Source organism: Lates calcarifer, linkage group LG18, assembly GCF_001640805.2.
Source record: "Lates calcarifer isolate ASB-BC8 linkage group LG18, TLL_Latcal_v3, whole genome shotgun sequence".
NCBI classification, from domain to species: Eukaryota; Metazoa; Chordata; class Actinopteri; family Centropomidae; genus Lates; species Lates calcarifer.
This window is the reverse complement of record NC_066850.1, coordinates 8,561,988-8,582,302: the sequence shown is the minus strand read 5'-3', so window position 1 is coordinate 8,582,302 and position 20,315 is coordinate 8,561,988. Positions and strand designations below refer to the sequence as shown.

The 20,315-nt window shown below is 42.5% G+C and overlaps 4 protein-coding genes across 5 annotated transcripts in view; 3 read left to right on the top strand and 1 right to left on the bottom strand.

The window, feature by feature from the left end:
- Positions 1-482: 482 nt before the first annotated feature.
- Positions 483-7,947, top strand: arfgap3 (ADP-ribosylation factor GTPase activating protein 3). Its single transcript, XM_018687077.2, has 16 exons — positions 483-652; positions 1,306-1,424; positions 1,925-1,997; positions 2,121-2,252; positions 2,398-2,478; positions 2,581-2,665; positions 2,757-2,816; positions 2,933-2,979; positions 3,102-3,253; positions 3,436-3,567; positions 3,675-3,800; positions 3,884-4,036; positions 4,489-4,615; positions 5,355-5,442; positions 5,546-5,670; positions 5,774-7,947. Exons 1-16 carry the CDS (start codon positions 584-586, stop codon positions 5,789-5,791), a joined length of 1,587 nt encoding a protein of 528 aa, XP_018542593.1. The 5' UTR covers positions 483-583; the 3' UTR covers positions 5,792-7,947.
- Positions 7,948-8,624: 677 nt separating this feature from the next.
- Positions 8,625-13,077, top strand: ikbip (IKBKB interacting protein). Of its 2 annotated transcripts, XM_018687083.2 has the most exons (4): positions 8,627-9,079; positions 9,164-9,281; positions 12,049-12,270; positions 12,373-13,077. In XM_018687083.2, the coding sequence occupies exons 1-4, from the start codon at positions 8,874-8,876 to the stop codon at positions 12,937-12,939; spliced, it is 1,113 nt and encodes a 370-aa protein (XP_018542599.1). In that variant the 5' UTR covers positions 8,627-8,873; the 3' UTR covers positions 12,940-13,077. The 2 variants fall into 2 exon arrangements, with proteins under 2 accessions (XP_018542597.1, XP_018542599.1); XM_018687081.2 differs by lacking the exons at positions 12,049-12,270; positions 12,373-13,077 and adding an exon at positions 10,233-11,853 and having other exon boundaries at positions 8,625-9,079.
- An 892-nt stretch (positions 13,078-13,969) lies between these two features.
- Positions 13,970-17,326, bottom strand: ckap4 (cytoskeleton associated protein 4). Its single transcript, XM_018687080.2, has 2 exons — positions 16,866-17,326; positions 13,970-15,588 (listed from the first exon to the last, which is right to left on the bottom strand). The coding sequence occupies exons 1-2, from the start codon at positions 17,181-17,183 to the stop codon at positions 14,368-14,370; spliced, it is 1,539 nt and encodes a 512-aa protein (XP_018542596.1). The 5' UTR covers positions 17,184-17,326; the 3' UTR covers positions 13,970-14,367.
- Positions 17,327-19,151: 1,825 nt separating this feature from the next.
- The window catches only part of bltp3b (bridge-like lipid transfer protein family member 3B), a 30,679-nt gene continuing 29,515 nt past the window's right edge, over positions 19,152-20,315 (top strand). Inside the window, 1 exon segment of the mRNA XM_051077597.1 lies at positions 19,152-19,565. Within this exon segment, the coding sequence (XP_050933554.1) occupies positions 19,522-19,565 (44 nt within the window). The 5' untranslated portion in view covers positions 19,152-19,521.

Below are 20,315 nucleotides of genomic sequence, written 5' to 3'. Positions count from 1 at the left end.
AGCACCTAATGAAACTGTTTCTAAAGAGGACTCAAGCATCTGATCATGAATGATCAGATGCTTGTTTTATTGTGCTTTTATTCTATCATTGTAAATTGGATGTATTTTAAAGGGATGTGCATTTCAGATTAGCAATATATTTATAAGATTTTAAAAAATATTCTCATTCAAATGACAATAATTGTATATGTGAGTGAGATAAAACAGATGTAGGCTAATCCCATATGTCTAGATTAGATCCAACAGTATCCAAATTTATATATTAAATGTAAATTAATACGTGGCCATTCCTCGCTTAAGTATTTTTACTTCTGAAATACTCAAATAATATCCTGTAAAGCATCAAAATACTTTTCCCCATTGTTAAAATTCACCTGGAGCTATAGATGTAGATGTAAACTACATTACCCAGAAGCCCTTGCTACAATAACACAACCACGGGTCATTTTCATCCAATCAAAGGCAGAGCATGATGTTCTCCTACTGACGTGTCGTATTCGGTTATTATTGAGGAAAAACACAGTGCTGTTTTTCATGCTAACGTTACTTCTGTCACCGCCAGGTATTACCAACAGGCAGAACAATGTCAGAGCCCAGCAAACAGGATATTTCTGCTATTTTTAAGCGACTGCGCTCCATTCCCACGAATAAGGTGAGAGTTTTATTAACGATAGACGGTCTGCTCTCTTTAACAAGGAAGTCAGCTGAACTAAAATACCTGACACGTCGCACTTTGACAAGCGCCGAGGCTAGCTTCAACTTACCAGCTTAATTTAATTATTAATTAAATTTGTCCTATAAAATGTTTGTCGACGATAGGTGGGGTTTTTATTTGAAAAGCCTTAATATGCCCTGGTGACATTTCCTGGAGAATAAACTGCGAGAAAACTTGTAAACTGTGTCTAACGTTAGCCACGTTGTTGCCAGCCTAGCTAGCTGCATTTTGACAGCTGACAGTAGCCGCGTTTGTTTAGACTCAGATTTAATTTTCCTTAAGTCCAGTTGTAAAAAGACAGCTGGGCAGACACCCTGAATGATAATCTCAAAGACATTGTGCTCGCTGTTGTGCCAGTAACAGTTAATAGCTGCGAAATTCAACCCAGTTCAACAACAGCTGTTTGAATCAGCAGCTACTTCTGTTGGCAACATGCATTTCTTACAGTCATGGTCACACAGTTTGCTTCCACGTCTCGTTTATTGATTTTAAGATTATGGTATTGAACTAGGAGAGAGTTACAACACAGACATTCAAATGTCAATCGCCCTGTTTAAATGCCATAATGTCCCTTCTTTGTCCCTTTCTAGGTTTGCTTTGACTGTGCAGCTAAAAACCCCAGCTGGGCCAGCATCACCTATGGTGTATTCCTGTGTATAGACTGCTCGGGGACTCACAGGTCTCTGGGGGTGCACTTGAGCTTTATTAGGTAAGTCAGGAGGACTTATTAATAAAGCACTTTTCAAAACAATACAAAAACGCATTTAGCATTAAATGTAAAATATGGAGAATAGAAATAAACAAAAAAAAAAATGAAATTAAAAACAGAAATGACATCAACAAAAAGCAAAATATCACCAGTCACTGGACTCTGGGAATATCTCGTAAAGACTTTGCTGGCCTGAGAGACTTAAAGTTACTACATGGATACAATGATTCATAAGTAAACTCTACAGCATTTTGCACAATGATGATATAGCATGAATATAATGAACTACAAGACTCTAGGTATAAAGACACAAAACGCTGATTCATTTTTCAGTACTTTGTTGTCTGACATTTGAATGTTTCTTAATTGAAAATGCATGGGTGCACTAGTAATAAAAATCCAGAAATTAGTAAAATGGAAGGGGAGATGTTCTTGACATCTGAGTTGAGTCCCTGTCAAATCACATATTCTTCAAACCCTAACCTTGTTGTGTTACACAGGTCCACTGAGCTGGATTTTAATTGGTCGTGGTACCAGCTAAGATGTATGCAAGTGGGAGGCAACGCGAGTGCGGTGAGGGCAAAATATCAGCATGTTATCAGCAGATGGTGATCCCAGCATTGCATGACACACTCATGATTAAACTTGATGACTCCTCTTTGCTTTCCTGTGTTTGTTTTGACCTTCCTGTGGCAGATTGCCTTTTTCAATCAACATGGGTGCACAGCCAGCGCTGCCAATGCCAAGTACAACAGCCGAGCCGCTCAGCTATACAGAGAGAAGATAAAGAATTTAGCCACACAAGCCACCAGACGACACGGGACTGAGGTAAAATAAAGATAAACCTTTGAAAGAAAGCCAGAGCTGAGTTGGCTTCCTGTGTAGAACCTCTTTGCTTATCACACTCTCCTAAAAAACATATCTGTGAGTAAATCCACAGAAAGTTAAATCAGATTTACTCGTCCTCTCACAGTTGTGGCTCGACAGTCAGGCTCCTCTCTCTCCAACATCACCAGAGGACAAGCAGGTGGATTTCTTCAGTCTGCATACACAGGTAAAGGAATGAGCTTCCATCTATCCATGTATCTACTTGTTGGATACCCACACAGTGACTGGGGATCGGTCATTTCATTGTCTGTGTTTGTTTAATGTCCAGGCTGTTCCTGAAAATTTGAACATGGCTAAAATGAGTCTCAGCTCCTCCACATCAGAGACCACAGAAAAAGAGGAGGACAAAAATGGTATTCACTGTTTCTCCTGAACAGTGTAGCTAGTTGTATTTATCCCAACACCATTTATGTGCTTTCTCATTTATACATTAAACCTTTTCAGGTAATCCAGAGGAGGGTCCAAGTGTGGAAATGCTGAGTGTTTCTCCAAAAACAAATCCAGGTGGGTTTATATTCTTCATACTTAGGTTACTCCCATTTACTTAAGACTTTGTTTTTGTATTTGAGTTGTTGCTTAATTGGAGGAGATTTAACTTTTCTGTCCTCCAATCTTTCCAGAGCCGTCCTCTCTCCTCAAGAAGAAGCCCGCTGCTGCCAAGAAAACAGTATGTACAAAGTTGTATTTTGAAAGAAGATTTACTGTATCGCTGCGTACTTGTGATTCGACAGAACTTATTAATATAGATTCGCATTCACAGTCTGTTTTGTGAAATGTGTCCTCTTGCAGTTGGCCTCTAAGAAGGGCGGTCTGGGCGCTCAGAAGGTCAGCAGCCAAAGTTTCTCAGAGCTGGAGAAGAAGGCACAAGCTGCCGACAAGCTAAGAGAGAAAGAAGTGAGCGCTGCGAGCGCCAAAAAGAGTGTTCAACCTGAGGACTCCATGTGCGTGTCTTTACTTTGTTTTTTTTTTATGTGTTTTTACCCTCTATGTGGTCCTCTCTGAGAAGGTCAGAGGTCAGGTTTCAGTTTTCTGCTTAGTCATTATATGATCCCACTGCTGCGCTCCCCTGCTGTTTTTTTTTTTTTTTCATTTTTAACCTCATGTGCCTTCTTCCTTCTCTCAGCGCTCCGTCCCTGCGACTGACCTATAAAGACCTTGAGCAGCAGAGGAAAATGGAGGAGAAGAAGCTGAAGGGATTAGAGGGGAAGAAGAAGGAGCAAGCTGAGAGACTGGGCATGGGTTTAGGCATCAGGAGGTACGATGATGATGATGATGATGATGATGATGATGATGAAGAGATACTAATGATCCTGTAACTGATTAAAGACTTTGTGATCGCTCTGTCTCTGCTCCTCTCTGTAGTGGAGTTTCTCACTCAGTGACATCGGACATGCACATCATTGAGCAGGAGAGTCCACTGGGGGCAAAGAGCAACAAAGGACGGCGATTCACTGATGAAGACAATGATGAAGGGTCCTTCACCTCTAGGTCGGTTGAGGACAGAAGATCTGCCTTTTCTCCAGCTGTTGATGACGACAGTTTGACTGACATGAATCTTGCTCTTTCCTCAGGGTCCTGTCTCGGTTTGAGGATCAGACAGAGCCGTCTGATAATTTCTCCTCACGGTGGGCGGGCGATGGAGGCGATGGAGGAGGCTGGATGAAGGAGAGCAAGAAACCAGAGCCGGACTTCTACTTGTCCTCTATATCTTCACTTGACGACAGGTAGGAGACGGCGTCTTATGACTTATGTACACTTACACCACTGAGACGTCTGCACAACCTGCTGCTGCTGCTTATCCACTTTCATTGGAACCACACTGTAATCACACCATAGTTTTTTTTTTTTTCTAAATTCTCTGGTTCACTGATTCAAAACAAAGTGGTTTGTATGTGATGAAGCTTGTCTCACGTATTGAAGTGGGGTAATGTGACGTGAAGAAAAACATGTTTGTTTTTCTAGTACCACATGTCAAGTTTCTTTTTGAATGATGGCTGAAATAAGAATAGACATAATGACATGTTTAGACTCTCACACTGCATGTCCCTTGTGTATGTACTGTATGTTAGAGAGTAAACATGATGACAGATGAGTTTTATCTAAGTAGGTTTTTGAGAATATGAGGATGTGAGTTAATGTTTAGGTTGTTCAGAATATAATTGTTATCTGTCATCAGGCCCACATCCAGGAGGAAACCAGAACCAGTACCAGTGTCAGACACAGGAGAGGCTCGGAAAAAGTTTGGAGATGAGGTCAAGGCCATCTCCTCTGAAATGTACTTTGGGAAACAAGAAAACTCTGAGGTACACACTCTCATCTAATTATACATATTGTGTTGTGCATGATTACTGAGTGGACCTGCATACTGTGTGTTTTTTTTCTTGTGCTGGGAGCCATAGTCAGTCAAAAAAGTCTAAACCTTTAAGAAAGTACTTGTGAGTGTTTGCAGTTGTTAGTATTAGAAGTCCTCACAGGTACAAAATGTCTGAAACAGACCTGTGGAAAAAACAGTGACTCAATCCAAAGGGGACATGAGGATTATTAGTCAATGCAGCAGCTTGATATAACATCAGTTAAGAAAACTACAATGTAATAATATATTCCTAAGAATAAATCTAAAGTCATTTAAACTAATGTAAAAATTATTTCTTCATGTGCATGAAAGACTAATGGTTGAAAGACTAATTGAAAGTCTTATTTTTAGCTGCATAACACATAATAATCATTTTCTAACCAATTTAATATCTGTGAATCAAATTCTAAAATATAATTGTCATTAAATAGCAACATTTTTCACACACTAAGATTTCCTAAAATATATTCATCTGCTGTAAGCATGACTCAGGTATCACACATATTAACTTAAACACCCGAAGACAAGACCTGATTAAACTTGAGTGTAACTTTACCGACTGGGTCTTGGTTCCTTGGTTGCTCAGAGCCGAGTAAACCTGTGAAGACCTCTCGTTGATATTATGAGCTAGGTTTGGATGAACTACTGGTGGAAATATAAAAAAAATTGTCTGTATTGCTGTTCTTTAGTACGAAGCCAAGACGCGACTGGAAAGATTTGCTGGCAGCGCCTCTATAAGTTCAGCTGACCTTTTTGATGATCCAAAGAAGCAAACTGGTGAGAGACCACTGCACCATCACTTTAAATGCCTGTGTGTGTAATTACCTAAAGACAAAATGGGGTAATATGTGTCTGTTTTTTCTTTGTCTTGTGTACATAGCGAGTTCGTACCGTCTGACCAACGTGCTGCCCAGCGCTCCCGACATGTCGCAGCTCAAACTGGGAGTACGCTCTGTTGCGGGAAAACTCTCCGTCATGGCCAGTGGCGTAGTTAGCTCAATTCAGGTCAGTCAGACGCACAGCACTTGAATCAGGATCGTATAAGCATCTCATCTGACAAACATAAATTCAAGTTCTAATGATGTATGTTTTTTGTTTTTTTTTTCAGGATCACTACAGTTCCTGAGTCATGGTGCGTCTCTTCTTGGATTCAGCATCTGTACTCCTCCTCTGATTACCAGAGTTAGATCATTCTCCCAGTGAGTGGTGGTTCCTTATCTGGGGAGAGAAAGGGAAAGATCATTCAGTGCTCTGAGCAAATCTGCTCTGTGATGCATCAAAATTTACTCCCACATGACCCTGTATACATCTACATCTAGTTTTTTATTAGATTATGTATATATAAAGCTGAATCAAGATGACTGAAGCACAATATTTGTTCCTCTGCAGGCATCTTGAAGGGAGATTACTGTGTATAGTACAGTCATGAAGAATATTTAGTTTACAGTATATTACTTAGTTTGCTTTGCGGTCTTTGGGTTTAAATATTTAGAAATACTGTGTGTAGCAGTCTGAGCGTGTTCCTGGTGTTATGAAGGAGGGATTTTCTTTTTGATTCCTTTAGTGAAAAAGGTCAGAACCGAAGCAGCGGAGACAATTCAGATTAAAATACTAAATTAGTTAACACACCCTCACTCATCACATGCACTTTTTTCGTTTAAGTCTTGCACATTCCCACAGGTTTGAAAGTGTCCTTTCCGTCCCCAAAGTGCACTTATGTTTGCTCTTCCACAGTCAGGACCAAAAGCTGATAACGAGGCCTTGGGGGACCAGACATATATATTTCTTAATTGAAGATAATATCAATTATGTAAATTGATACTGGCCTAGTCAGCACAGAAGCTTCATTATCCTGCAAAAAGCTATGTTTTTCTTACTATTGTAAGTTCATGCATTCACAGTACAAAAGGACGAAATGACATGGAGCCTAAGCAGCTAGAAAAGTTTATCGAGTAGTTTAATGTTTTGGGAAATGCGCTCATTCCACTCTCGTATGTGTGTGTTTTAATTAATGAGGTGTTGGTAGGTGGAGGTTAGCTGTTTCCCCCCCGTTTCTAGTATTTATGCTGAGCTACGCTAACTGGCTACATTCTGTAGCTTCATATTTAAGGAACAAATATGAGAGTCAGTTGACAAGAAACAAAAAAAATCTATTAACCAGAACTATTCCTTTAAGGTAAAAAGTCTTTCTCAAACCAATTAGACTTTGCAATCAAGAATATGGTCAACAGCTGTAGCTGTCTGTAGCTTTCTGGTCCCATTGTTCAGCAGCACATGTCCACTTAAGAAAAATGAATGTAAAAAAGCCCTTTAAAGCCTTCAGAGTTCATTTTTTGTTGCTGTAACATACTGCCAAGGTCTGAGTGATATCTTTAATTACGTCAAATGTAACAGAGTTGGTGAAGAGCAAGATTCATGTCAGTCAAACTGTGACAGGTGGTGCTATGGTGTGATTTTTGGATTTGACATTTAAAAGCAATAGAAAAGCAGCTTGATATCTGTCTATGGCTTTGGTATTCAAAAACTGCAGCTTGCGCTTTAGCATTTATCTAAAGTTTGCTTATGAGTAAAGGGACTGATGTTTTTGACGCCCAGATTGGGAACAGGATGATTATCTTACTGAGCAATTTCTGTACTGTTTATGCTTCTCAGGAGTTTGATTTGACTTATTAAATATGAAACACTATGAAACACTAAAATAGTTACACATCCTCCGATGACCAAATATTTGTTAAATCCATCACTATATGCCTTAGTCCAAAGATCTCTAAATCATACGTCCTCATATTGCAATATTGTGGAGTCATCTAGTAACCTTTTTGCACATGATTTGTTAGAAATTGCACGTGGCAGCTTTTGCTTGAATGTACTGTATTGCATTGCAATTGAACCTTATGCCTTTCAGTTGACGATGCGTCCATGTTAGACCTGTTTTGATTGTCTTGATTGTTTGTGTCTTCTGCTGTTGAATAATGATAATGTTACACAAAAGAATAGCAGCTTGTGCGATTTGCATGGCCCCGGTAGTTATTAGAACACGCTGACACACCCTAATTACAAGATAGCATACAGCCTCCCATTTATTTGAATAATACTGGCATGACAGACTTGTTCTATAGTAAATGTATAGTAGGCTATGAACTGCTACATACAATGTTGTATACAGGGCTTTGAGTTACCATTTATAGGAAGCTACTGATAATCAAATTTTGACAATTTTTGACACTCAAAATGTACGTAAGATTTTTGGAAACATGCCAAAATAAATGGTTTGTGCCTAAACTCCTCTGTCTCTTAATTATTTGTTTAAACATCAGGCCTACACTGCACAGAAATGTTTGTCTCTGAGTCCCCTGTCACTTTAAAAGACCTCACAGTGTTTTGTTTTGTTTTTTACATTTATTATTAGTTAATAAAACGCCAAGTCAAAATGTTCAAATGTCTTGTTTCCAAAAGCCCCAAAATATTCAATTTACAATTGTATAAAACAGAAACAAGCAACAAATCCTCACATTATAGAAGCTGAAACCACAGAAACTATGACATATTTTATTTGCTAAATTGCCTTAATAATTAAAATATAATCAAAGATTGTTCGCGCATAAACTTCCTGTTCATCGCCCAATCAATTTATCGATTAATTGGTACCGTTATACCTCCAGACCTCATTAAAGTGATCATGGCCAAATTCAGGCTGAATGCTGGCAGCCGCCTACGTGGCTGGCTGAGGCGTTTGCGGTGCTTCCTTCGCCGTCGGAACTATGATTATCTCCACTGTAACTGTTTCAAACGATACAGTGGATATACTGACTGAGAGTTTTGGAAATGTGGTTGAAACCCGTTTTTGTGGCTTGAGGCGAAAGATAAAGCATCATCAGACCAATGGGTATACAGGTTGTAATTACACTCGCGGTGTTTCTTAGTAAGGCACTCCAGTAGTTATAGTGGGCGTTTTTACGAGCTTTCAAAGAGCACCTGAAGGCTGCTTTTTTCCAAGGAACAGGGTATGGATTGCTAATAGCGTAGCCGTTAATCAAACGTTTTGACTTTAGCATCCTACATTATGAACTCATCAGTAAAACAAGTGTCTTTTACTCCACAACGTAACGAATAGCTGTGAGACTTCTTTATTTCTTTATTTATTTCTGCTCGGCCTGTTGAATTTCTTCACAGTAAAAGTTGCCAACTGTTCATGCCAGTGTGCTAAAATGCCTACTGAGGTGAAGCAGAGGAGGAAGACTCAAAAACAAAACGATGAAGTGTCTGAAACGTCGGCTGCAAACGGCAAAGATGAAGCGCGAAAGGTGAAGACGGAGGCTGGAAACAACACAGGAGCAAATAAAACCTCCTCGACTCTGGACATTAGAAGTATAATGTGCTTATTGTCGCTTGCAGCGTGCGGCGGCCTGAGTTGGTAAGTAAACAGTTTAGCATTAATCTTAAAAAATAGCCCATTTTGTTGTGCGTAACTCTCCATCACGGTGTTTTTTTCTCTCAGGGTGGTTCTACAGCAGAATGAGAGGTTTTCTCAAATTGAAGAAAAGTACAAATCTCTACACGGGAAGACTAAAAGTTTGTTCGACATGGAGGAAGAAGTTCTCAAAGTTTCCAAAAAGGTGCGTTTGATTTACAGGCCTTGAGCCGCACTCACTGAGGGATGGAACTTTAGAAAGGTTCAATCCATCCAAATTACAGAACACATACTTTCTCACCCCCTTGACGACTATGGTTTTATTTGTCTGGTGTCTAACATTTCTTCCTCCTACAGTGGAGATAAATGGTGTTTTCGACTTAAGAAATATTCCCCATATAAACTGCTGACAGCATCTTCCTTGGATAATTCAGATTAATGTCGACACGCTCTCTGGAAACTGTTTTCTTTGTGTAATCTGGATGAAATGATCCTTTAAGATTGTGTAGCAACATAAAAAGTCATGTTGTTTTCTTTTTTGGCGGTAAAGTTAGAATCAAAAGTAGACTGTTATCTGGATAATCACTTCTAATTTGTTTGAGCGAGAAGGAGAAGACAACAAGTTCAGTGAGTAAATGACTTGCTCCCAACCTGAGGGGTTGACACCCTGTTTTGGGTCACTAGAGAAATTTGAGGGGTCATGAAATGATTCACAGGATCAGAAAGAACACAATGCTACTAATACTTTAGTTTTTGCAACATAAAAAGCTGGTGAAATTCTGGATAGTTTTACCTATTCAGTCCCATAAAAATTAACCAAATGGAACAAAGTGGGTACGAGAAAACCATCTCTCACAGCTCATAATCATATGCACCTTGATGATGGGGAGGTCACTAAAAATGTTGCCTTACATTACATGTACAAACCCTCTGCATGTTAAGAAGCAGCACTTTGAACTGAGCACAAATTGTTTTTACTTGCATCCTTCTTACATCTTTATTCTTATTTGTTTTCTCTTTCACTACGTTATTGTGTTGTTTACCGTCTCTCTCTGAATGCATGAGCTTTGTTTCCTACTGTATGTGTTCTATATAAATACTGAGGATCATAGAGCTCCCACAGAAACAGCCCTCCTGTTTTGTGTTGCGGCTGCAGCTTGCCGCTTCAGAGGATGACCTACAGGAAGCGCTCTCCACCGTCTCCTTGGCGACAAGACTCCAGCAGGACATCTCCACCCTCCACGCTGCCGTCATGGCGATGCAGGCTGACGAGAACTCGGCCTCCCGTGACCTGCAGGTGGTCAACGCCCACTTCCTCAACGTGACGGAAACGTGGCAGGAGCGCCTGGCGGCCATCACCTCCGACCTGGCCGTCCTCAAGGCCGAGTCACGGGAAGCTCACGCCGGGGCCACCGAGCGGGTGAACGAGGCGGAGCGGAGGGCCCGGTCGCTGGCGGAGAGGTTGGAGGAGCTCGAGGACAGCACCAAGAGGAACGCCCGAGCTCTGGAGCGCACGGAGGAGGATGACGCCAAACGAACGCAGGACCAGCTGGACTGGAACACCAAGCAGATCCACAAGCTGGAGGAGCAGATCAACGGCCTGAACAAGAGGGAGGCCGAACTCAGCTCTCAGCTCCAGGAGCACATTCCTCGGGTGCAGCAGTGTGAGGAGCACCTGCCGCAGGTGGAGGAGGCCGTGCGCTCCATCCTGAGGCTGGGGGGCGATCTGAGTGGGGCGGAGAAGAGGCTGGAGGAGGTGACGCTGCAGGTGTTTGGGACTGAGGACAGCATGCTGAAAGCACTGAACGAAATCCTCGAGATCAGGCAGGAGCTGGACACTCTGCAGGCTCAAAACAGCATCCTGAAGATGAAGAACGAGCTGTCCGTGGTTAAAGAGGCGGTCCATGAACTCACCATGGTGTTGAGGGGAAACAGGGTGGACAGACAAAATGACTTAGACACTCTGGAAGAGGAAGAACCATGGCAAGAGGAAGAGGAGGAGGAGGAGGAGGAGGAGTGGGAAAAAGATGAAGCAACTCAGCCTCCTTATGATGATATCACAGAATGATATCATCATCACAGAATGATATCATTGTTTTCATACAGCCAGTGAAAAGGAGCGGCCCTGTCTGACTGTTACAGCATTAATGTCATGAAAAATGTGTTTATCAGTGTGTAAAAGCAGCTTAATGTCAACAGGCAAACATGCACTGCACAATCAAGAATATATTTTAGTGGTTTAGTGAATGTGAAATGATGCTTTTAGGCTTCCACAGTAGCTGTATAAAAATTGCCTCATTATTCTTAAGCCTGCCATTTGCACTGATACAGTATATTACAATATGTGTGCAAGTCTTAGTGGACGTAACTGTATTGGAGGAAAAACAATCAGCACAAATGCCAAATATTCTGTAGTTCCAGCTAGAATTGTTTCTTTATCTTCCTCCACTGTAAACTGAATATTTCCATAGTTTTGGCTGTTTAGGGAAAAACAAGCAACTTGATGACATTATTATCTTGTTCATTTGGAAGTTTTTTTATCAGCATTTTTAACAATTTCCAGACTTTTTTATAGACTAAATCATGTATCAGTTAGTCAGGAAAGTTAGCAATAATGTATCTAATTGTTAGTTACAACCCTGAACATGCATCTCTGAGTGTCACAGTAGGTCTGGAACAGTAATAGATTTTGTAGATGTATAATAAATTGACTCTTACATTTATGTATGAAAATCTTTTCATCAGTCAGCTTATTTAATAAAGTCACCTCTTTTGTCTACAGGTCTTATTTATGAAAATTTATATGATTCTCATATTTAAAGCTTTTGAGTATTGAAGCATCACTTCTTCTTAACTCACTCTAACCTTTGAGATAATGTCTGTAAATAATAATAATGATGTCTAAATAACTTTCACCTCCTCCACCGATTCTCCTGCACCCATCGCTCCCTGTGTTCTGTGTTCTGTTTCAGTGCGAGAGTGTCCAGCAGATGCTGGAGGGACTCGGGGGTCAGCGGGGGGCTCTGCAGCCACAGGTGGAGGGTTTGGAGCAGGAAGTCAGCCGGCTGAAGGAGTGGGCGTCTGGGCTGACTGAGACTCGATCTCAGCTGCAGACCAGCTTGAACGCACTGACAGATGCCGTGGGGCAGATTGAAGAACGTACCTCAGCCATCACCACAGACTTTGCCAACAAGGTACATCAGATTTGTGTTGGTGAGAAACAGATGTGAAGAAATAGCAACTTTTGCTTGATGCTTTGGTTTCTCAGCCTCTGTATTCCCGTGTTCCTCCTCCAGGTGGCGTCAGTGAGGACAGATGTGCGCAGGATGGACGGTCTGCAGTCTGAGCTGGAGTCCCTGCTCACTCAGGTTGGAGAGCTGGAAGACAAGACCAATCAGGTGGAGCGCAGCATGATCAAGCGCATCGGGGACGTGCTGGCCAGCAGCATCGACCGGGTCTCCAATCTCCGGGCTGCGTCTGAACGCAACGCGCAGGCCATAGAGCAGCTCCGCAGGCGCATCCCTGAGCTCGCCGCTGCTGACAAACAGATCTCTGAGCGTTTGAGGGAGCTGGAGAGCGGCAGAGCTCGCCTGATAAGAACCGTGACCTTTGCCAGCGACCTCAGACCAAAGGTGGCTGCTATTAAGAGGGACTTCGGGGCATTTGAGCCTCAGCTGTCAGATCTGACTCTGCGGATAGGAAGGCTTGCAGAAGATATCACCAAAAGAGAGCAGGAGATCGCTGAGCTTAGACAGACATTAACCAATCTAACTGCAGTGGAGGGAGATTTAAGTGTTACAACTAAACAGGTTAGTGAAATAGCTGATATATCTGACATCGGAGAGATGCACCGGCCGACATGAGCAACACACTTTCACAACCTCATACAAGTGGAGACTGATTGGTTGCTTCTTTGGCTTTTGCTTCTTTTACATTTTTACATTTCAACTGTCATACTGCTGTTAAGAGGTTTAAAGAAATAAATATGAAACTTAGTCTGACACAGTCTGAACCACCTTGAAGCCTAAATCTGTAGACAGGAAACCCCAACCCTTCATTAAGTGTGAACGTGAACAGTCCAGCAGCACGTCTGTCAACATTACAAGCTGTTACATGTTTGTGGTTAAGTGAGCTCCTGACAAAGTTGTTTCCTTTGTTTGGCTCTGTTCAGCTATATCACTATTACTGCTTTATTGCTTTACCAGTGTGAACTGATCCTAATTCTGAAACTTAGATACCTCTCTCTTGTTTCTACAGTTAAGGTGAAGCTACAGCTAGCTGGCTGGGTTACGACCACTACTACTGGTCCTGGCCAAGAAATAGTCTTTAAATTTAAAGCAGTTTGTATTTTATAACCAGACAACACTTCATAGTAGCTTGAACCTGAAATTCCAGTTTGTTCCCAGAACAATGTACGATGAGTATTTCCTTGCCTCTGCTGGGCTCTCTACATTACTGTGAGGGTTTATTAGCTTCCAAGCAGCCTCAGGCAAAACATAACTTTGAAGTGTTCTGGTGAAGTGGCCGCACAACAGCAGCCTCAGGCGTTGCACAAGGAAGTGCATTTCTGCAGAACACCTGGAGGAGAGTCAAAACTAAACACCCACAGAGAAAATCATCAGTTATTTGTCACTGTCAGAAGATTAAAGGGTTTAGCATGTAGCATTCAGTCATTCTGAGGTGGAGAATCTTTAGTATTTGCTTTCTTAGAAAAACATGATTTATGTTGTTGAGATGGAATTCCTTTTTGGTGTTCAGCATGATTGTAGCAGCGTACATTCTCATTCCCACCCATATAATCAACATATGATGTAACAGGAAAAGCAGCTAAACTCAAAACAACAAATCATAGTTTTACTAAGAAGTTAACACCAAGGAATAATATGTCACAGCTTTGGGTTGACAAGAGGTTTTATTCTTGTAAAAAAAACAACAACATGTAGTGAGTAAACAAAGGAGTGCCCAACAAAGAGCTTATTATTGCGTTTGGAGGTTCAAAAAACAGCCTTGGCACAGAAAGTCTAACAAAACAATTAAAAACATTAGAAAATAGAACTACAGTGCAGAATGGGTGTGGATTTGAATTCACAGATCAGCAGTCCAGTTCTGCTCCTCTCTCCTGACCTAACCCAGTTTTCCTCACTTCTTCTCTATGTTAAGTGTGCACCATCAAGTTTGAATACTAATTCTTCATAAAATTAGGAAAAGTGAGTTATGGTCACCTCTTCAGATTCGATATTATCCCTGTTGTTTTGGTATCCTGATGTCACGTTGCTAGCTAAATGTCCCTTCTATTTGTTCTTGCCGGGTGCTTTGGATAAGCCGGCGAGTGTCTGTGTAGTCTCCTGCAGCGCTCTCTGAAGAGCAGCGATGGCCTGATCGTGGCCCTCCATCTTGGCTGCTTTCTCCTCCAGTCCGGCCACTATGCTGCGTAAGCTCTCCACCTGCTCAGGCTTCATGTCGCTGCTGCTGCTGCTTTCCTCCAGAGCAGCCAGCCTCTTCTCCAAGTCCTCCACCTGTTGATCCAGACTGGAGTCCTTCGACGCCAGCTCGGTCTGGGCGTCACCCAGAGCGCCCATGTTGGACTGGAGCTCCTCCAGGCTGCTTTTCAGCGCCTCCAGCCCCTGCTCCAAACCAGTTTTGGCTTTCTCCACGGCCTGGCTCTGCGCAGCCAGGGTGCTTTCATGGGTGTCATACTTTGCAAACAGTGATTCCACTTTGGAGGTAATTTCTGACACTGATGCAGACAGGGAGTCTCCACTCTCCTCTGATGCTTTAACTCTACTTTCAAGCTCATCTGACTTTCTCTGGGCCTGAGCAGCTGCTTCATTCAGCTGCTTCTCCACATCACTAACAGCCTCAGCAGCCTGCTCCACCCTGCTCTCCACTGTCAGTGTTTTGTCCTTCATAGCCTGAACCTCAGCCTTCACCTCAGACAGTGACTGCCTCAGACTCCCGACAGTGTCTTGTGTCACTGACCTCACTGATTCGACTTCTTGGGACAGCGAGGCCACCTCCTGGTTCCGAGTCTGGAGCTCCTCCCTCACAGCACCTATCTGCTCCCTGAGTGAAACAGCCGTAGAATCGGCCTCCTGTTTGGCTGTTCTGATTTCAGCTACAGCATCAACGATGGCGGAGAGCTCCTGTTTGACGAGCGTGGGGTCTTCCATGTCACCCAGACGGGCTTTGAGATCAGCCAGCTGGCCCTGCGCCTCGCCCTGAGCTTCGGTGAACTCCGCCATGCTGGCTTTGATGGACTGACTCGCCTCGGCCAGGCGCTCCTCCACCGTCTTCTCCAGAGAGGAGAAGTCCCTCTCCCGAGCCTCTTTCACCTCGTTGATGCCCTCTGAGAGGTCCCTGAGTAGATCGTTCTGGAGCTTCTGAAGGGCCTCCTCCACCCTCCTCGTCTCCACTTCGCCCCTCTTCATGCGGCTGATGGCCCCCTCCAGCTCCACCCGTGTGATGCCCAGTGATGATTCCAGCCCGTCTACAACACTCCTCAGAGACTCCACCTGAAAACATACGGCGTCAGTGAAAATAAATCTCCAAAATGTCTGCTTTACATGTTAGAAGACAAAAAGGCCGATTTTTATTCAGCACAATTTTACAGTTCATAACAAAAGTGCAACCAAACCTTTAAGCCTTCTCCTGGGCTTTCAGTGACATCTCACTGTCTTCATCAGCAAACTAAGTTGTCCTCAGTTGTAATGTCTACTGAGATACATCCATTTGCTGTTATTTAGTGGAGATGTTAATATAATTTTTTTTCATGATAAAATGTCCTTTTACACATTTAATTAATATAATATTTGAACGTTTAGGGGTAAAACGCAACATGTAGATGAGCGTTTAGGTTCATTTGTGACCCTAGAAATGTTCTTTTTCTGTATTTGAAAAGATTAATATTGTACTATCGTGGCATATTATTGTACTTTTGAGTTGTGTCTGCACAGGACTGTGCTTTATTTAAATTGCTTGACAAGAAAACATAACACACTATATAGTTTTGAAATCTGACAGACAAGGGGAAAAGGTGCAGAAAATCAATTAAAAATCAAGTTTTCTATGTGGTTCAGGATCACTCTCATAAATATTATTTTAGAGATGAGCTTCAGCCCCAAAGTAACTGACAACAAACATAAAGCACCCATACTGAATATTTGCATTGGTTAGAGCTGAGTCATCACAAAACTCGTCTACTGAGCATCCTGAATGTTACACACAGTTCACTGAAACATGCAGGAAGAATGAATGAAACAGGACGGAGAGAGAGCCAACAGATGCTTTGTGGACGTCTTATCACCGAAGAAGGAAATATTTTTATAAATCATTCTCAGTCCTGTGAAAGACACTGGTCATCGGACATTAACGCCAACCCGTGTACTTTACAAACAGAAAGGGGGGCTGCCCCTTTTCTCTGCTTGAAACTGAAGTGAGTGATTGTGTCCTCAAACAAAAGAAAACATCCAGACAAAGAGGAAAATATCACAGAAATTATTCGTTGTCAACAAAACTTTAACTTTTATTTTTACTTCTTGGACATTTGCACGGTGGAAACAGAGGTTTTAAAAGTAGTCAACCATACCCATCTGCAGTTTACCTACTGCAGATGCACCCAACCCCCCAGCTGTACATGAAGTACAAGTGTATGGACGGTTATGTAAATGCAACCACAAAGTCAAATATGACAACAAAAATCAGTTGGATGAAGAAAGTAGAAAGTCCTGAAAAAAGTTTGGGAACATTAAAACTGAATTTCACTCCCCGTTGATTGTTTGGCATCACCTACCTGTTGAACCACACTCTCCATTTTACTGCCCAGCTCTGCGCTCTGCCGTGCGCTCTCCTCATGCCTGGCGCTGGTCTGTCGGATTTCTTCCACCACTTGTTGTAGATGAAAAGCAGCAAACCCTGCAGCGCCTATTAACCCGATATAAAACACTGTGGTAGCAACAAGCCCGAGGCAGCTTCCTGACCGTGACCCCTGGGGTCCGGAGCCGCTCACTCCATTACTGGCGCTTTTCTGGCTTTTCTTCGACGCATCGTCTTGGCTGGGCGCTGCGCTTTTCTCGCTGGAGCTGTTCTTATGTCGGTTTTTTGCAGTCATTGTCGGTGGGAGATCGCAGAGATGTGTCTCTGTGTGTGGTGTGATGGGAGCGCTCCTGGTTTTGCAGTCGTGGATGGATACAGTGTTTCCAGTCCAGGCCCACCGACAGGACAAGCAGCGTATCAGTGAGCGCGTCGTGTCTTTCCACGGGGCTTTTCGCGTTGAGGTATGCGGATGGGGGCTGTCCCATGTTCAACTTCAGGCTCTGTATAGGTCCAGTTTAATGACATAAAACACCAGGAAACAATGAATGATTTCTGCTGCCCTTACACGTTCATTATCGTGGTCATTCTGTCCTATTTTCACACCAGAAATCAAATCAGGTACAATTATTTTATTAAACATCCAAAGACGAGCGTGTTTCTGCAGAAGCATCTCTCTGGCGCAGAGAGCCCAGAAGTGATTTAGAAAACTTTTGTAAGTTTTAAGTGTTCCACATGGTTCATAGCAAAATAAGAATTAGATTGTTCTCAGTTTTTAAGTAACTTGAAGCGAGAAAAAGCCGATCCAGTGAAAGAGAGAGACGCACCATCTCGGGACAAAACGCTGGACTGAACGGGGTTTAACGTCTAAAATCAATTCAATGTGTGTTACTGACAGAAAATCGTGTACTGTACGTTTCTTATTACTGTGGCACACGTTCATATATGATGTTACAACTCTGACAGACTGATGCAAACTTTGTGCAAGCGGAGTGAAGCAGAGCGGTGCAGGGAGGGGTTGTTTCTCTCTTCCCTCTGCTTCGCTCCTCCTTTCATACGTGGCAGCTGCAGTCTCGGCAGCTGGCTACTGCTGCTACATCCTATGAATACAACTCTGCACAGAAAAACACATCTGACACACTGGATAAAATCACAGCTTTTGCGTCCACAGATCGTGTATCAATGAAAAAACACAAATATTGCAGAAATATTCGTATTAATTTTACTTTATGGTCCTTAGCAGCACTGGCCTCATGTTTCATCATGTCCTCGTGTGCTCATACTGTGACATTAACTTTTTTGGCCAATTCCTAAACTAAAAAAAGTGAAGCAAAAAAAAAAAATGTCACCCTTTGCAGTCTGAGGGAAAGAAGCGGAGTGTTTAGATCCTCTGTTTAAACACTAGATGTCACCAAAACAACGTTTCAAACAGTAACAACACAGAAAATAATATGTGGCTAAAACCAGAATGCAGAAAACGTAAGCTATACAGATTTTTTAAACAATAAATAAATGTAACAGTTGCCATTTATATCTATCAAATTATCACAGCATCTGCTTAGTCAAACCAGTACTAGGCTAATGGTGGAGTTACCATAGTTAAAGGCTTTTGTGCTCTTTAAAATCTTTTTCGGATCAGCATCCAGAGTGTGAGGGTATTTCAAAGATTTTAAACAACTTTATTCACTAAATCGGGTTTACCACTCCAAATATAATAGTGAGAGTTTGTTTGCTGGAGGTAGCACACGCATAATAATAAAACATAAAAGACAATAACTGATGTTTTTTAATGCAAATCTGATTAATTACATTACTCTTTTTTAAACAGCTTTGGAGTTCGAGTTCGTGCTGTATTTAAGTGTGTGCAGATAGAGATTTATTTAAGACAGGGAATACAGCCAAGTTTGCTAATTTTCGGGGATGTAGCTTGTATGGAATATGATTAATGGCATACGTTTTATTGGCGGACATTTAAATACCTGATAATGCAAATTCACAGTATCTAGTTTTCTATTTAAAAAATTCAAATCAAGTCAGTTTGTTCAACTCATACGAAAAGGTCTGACTAAAATACAATCAAAAATACGTAATAGCTTACAGTAAGCAATACCTGAATTAATACTTATTTAAAATGAAACCTTGTTAACTGTGTAATAACCATGTTTTTTCCGAGTACACTAGTATTCAAATGATTTCAGCATCTTTACTCGCGCTCGCGTCAGTTAAGGGGTTTCCGAGCAGAAAGTGAACGCAGCATGACGCCCCTCCCGGACGCCGTGACAACAGACGCTGCTCCACCGACGCGCCGTCCAGGTGTTCGGTGTATGATATTGCAGACCTGGACCGTTTTGGAGCTTTACCAGCATATCTGCATGAAATGGCCTAACGTGATATGCTTTGTCTCCGAGCCCGGCTGTCACTCGGACGTCTGAAATGCCGTCTTCCCGCCCTCCAGTGCCTCATTCACCTCCCAGAGAGTGAAGCGGGGGTACCATTAAAATGAGGACCGACACGGGGATCAGAATTTGAGTGCTGAGTGTTTATACCTCGAGTGGGAACAGCTAGCGGTTAGGCTAGTCAGCTAGCCTGACGGCTCAGACACCCGGCGGCGGCTCGGATATCGGATTTGCTTGGCCATGGCCGGGCTCATCAAGAAGCAGATCCTGAAGCATCTGTCCAGGTCAGTGCTGAGCGGCGGTTAACATTAGCAGACAGGGAGCGGAGAGAAAAGGGCGACGGAGGGGCTCAGCTGTCAGTTAGACGTTAGCTAGCTATCAGCAAAATGTAACTTAAACGTTAGGCGTGAAAAACAGGTGTAATGTCTGCTTGACGTGAGTGGAAACGTTTCCTCTCGAGGATTAGTAAGTCAGCCCGCACCCCTCATATCTGTCAGCCTGTCAGTTGCGTTTTCAGTGGATGTTACCCTCACTGACCCGAGACGTGGCTACTCCGCTAACCCGCTAGCATCGCTGTTAGCTAGCGTCAGTGGACGGCTAATCCCTCGACACTCGCTTCAGCAGGTTGAACCAGTCGAGTGGTTGAGTCAGATTGTTAAAGACAACAATCTCAGCCTTCCCCCAAAGGAAAATTGCATTTCCACTGCGGTTGGCTAATATACACACTCTCTGCAGTAATAAATCATCTAACAGTGAGGTAGCTAGACCTTAATTGTGACAATAAAAATGCGATAAATTGGGAAAGGGGGGGCGGGGGTCGCACTGGTAACTCGGCTGGGTGGAGGTTTGTTTACACAGGTTTAAACCCTGCTTATCTGGTATTTTCAACACTTGGCCTTGCTATAGTCCACTTAAACCCCGAACACCATCAACGCACAGCACACGATCATTTAGACAGACAAATCTACTTAACTGCCATCTTAATTAAACACATTTGACACGATTTGATGTTAACTGTTAAGCACCCTATTATG

What these genes read in the sequence shown, in the direction of transcription:
- arfgap3 (XM_018687077.2), top strand. Translation starts at nt 584, where the DNA reads ATGTCAGAGCCCAGCAAACAGGATATTTCTGCTATTTTTAAGCGACTG. An exon ending in TTCTCCAAAAACAAATCCAG is followed by an intron (nt 2,817 to 2,932) that starts GTGGGTTTATAT and finishes CAATCTTTCCAG; the next exon opens with AGCCGTCCTCTCTCCTCAAG. An exon ending in GAAGGGTCCTTCACCTCTAG is followed by an intron (nt 3,801 to 3,883) that starts GTCGGTTGAGGA and finishes CTCTTTCCTCAG; the next exon opens with GGTCCTGTCTCGGTTTGAGG.
- ikbip (XM_018687081.2), top strand. Translation starts at nt 8,874, where the DNA reads ATGCCTACTGAGGTGAAGCAGAGGAGGAAGACTCAAAAACAAAACGAT. An exon ending in GCGTGCGGCGGCCTGAGTTG is followed by an intron (nt 9,080 to 9,163) that starts GTAAGTAAACAG and finishes TTTTTCTCTCAG; the next exon opens with GGTGGTTCTACAGCAGAATG. An exon ending in TTCTCAAAGTTTCCAAAAAG is followed by an intron (nt 9,282 to 10,232) that starts GTGCGTTTGATT and finishes TTGCGGCTGCAG; the next exon opens with CTTGCCGCTTCAGAGGATGA.
- ckap4 (XM_018687080.2), bottom strand. Translation starts at nt 17,183, where the DNA reads ATGACTGCAAAAAACCGACATAAGAACAGCTCCAGCGAGAAAAGCGCA. An exon ending in TGGAGAGTGTGGTTCAACAG is followed by an intron (nt 15,589 to 16,865) that starts GTAGGTGATGCC and finishes GTATGTTTTCAG; the next exon opens with GTGGAGTCTCTGAGGAGTGT.